Source organism: Colobus angolensis, unplaced genomic scaffold, assembly GCF_000951035.1.
Source record: "Colobus angolensis palliatus isolate OR3802 unplaced genomic scaffold, Cang.pa_1.0 Scaffold22, whole genome shotgun sequence".
NCBI classification, from domain to species: domain Eukaryota; kingdom Metazoa; phylum Chordata; class Mammalia; order Primates; family Cercopithecidae; genus Colobus; species Colobus angolensis.
This window is the reverse complement of record NW_012115377.1, coordinates 1,159,701-1,160,760: the sequence shown is the minus strand read 5'-3', so window position 1 is coordinate 1,160,760 and position 1,060 is coordinate 1,159,701. Positions and strand designations below refer to the sequence as shown.

The 1,060-nt window shown below is 47.8% G+C and overlaps 1 protein-coding gene across 1 annotated transcript in view; it reads right to left on the bottom strand.

Annotated features, from left to right (window-relative positions):
* CREB3L3 (cAMP responsive element binding protein 3-like 3) overlaps window positions 1-1,060 on the bottom strand; it is a 16,954-nt gene that overhangs the window by 7,098 nt on the left and 8,796 nt on the right. Inside the window, exon 5 of the mRNA XM_011943609.1 lies at window positions 426-473. Coding sequence (XP_011798999.1) covers window positions 426-473 — 48 coding nt within the window. The remainder of the gene's footprint in view (window positions 1-425; window positions 474-1,060) is intronic.

Here is a 1,060-nt window from a genome sequence, read left to right as displayed (position 1 = left end):
AAAAAAAAAAAAAATTAGGCTGGGCACGGTGGCTCATGCCTGTAAACCCAGCACTTTGGGAGGCTGAGGTAGGCGGATTACCTAAGGTGGGGAGTTCAAGACCAGCCTGACCAACATGGAGAAACCCTGTCTCTACTAAAAATACAAAAAATTAGCTGGACATGGTAGCAGGCGCCTATAATCCCAGATATTTGGAAGGCTGAGGCAGGAGAATCGCTTGAACCTGGGAAGCAGAGGTTGTAGTGAGCCAAGATTGCGCCACCGCACTCCAGCCTGGCCAACAAGAGCGAAACTCCGTCTCAGGAAAAAAAAAAAAAAATTAGCTAGGCATAATGGGGTACGCCTGTAGTCCCAGCTACTAGGGAGGCTGAAGTGGGAGAATCACTTGAACTCCAGATGGGGAGGCTGCAGTGAGCCAAGATCACGTCACTGCACTCCAGCCTGGGCGACAGAGTAAGACCCTGTCTCGAAAGAAGAAAAAAAAACAGATGAGAATATCAAACTCAGTCATTGATACTGAGTGAGCAGGCTGAGTGGGGACTGTGGTTAGCTAGAGCCCAAGCAGCTACCCAGCCACTGACTAGTACATATGGAGGTTTCAGAATATGGAACAGAAGCCATTCAAGTCATTGAGTTGGTTTTCTGGGTTTTGTTTTGTTTATGTTTTTGATTTTTTGTTTTGTTTTGTTTTTGTTTTTGAGACAGAGTTTTGCTCTTGTCACCCAGGCTGGAGTGCAGTGGTACCATCTCAGCTCACTGCAACCTCTGCCTCTTGGGTTCAGGAGAGATTCTCCTGCCTCAGCCTCCTGAGAAGCTGGGAGGCTGAGAAGCACCTTACAGGTGCCCACCACCGGGCACAGCTAATTTTTGTAATTTTAGTAGAGACGGAGTTTCACCATGTTGGCCAGGCTGGTCTTGGACTCCTGACCTCAGGTGATTCTCTGCCTCAGTCTCCCAAAGTGCTGGGATTACAGGCGTGAGCCACCATGCCCGGCCTCAAGTCACTGAATTCTCATGTGAAATCTACCAGTCAGAAAAAACATTATCAAGCAATTCAAAA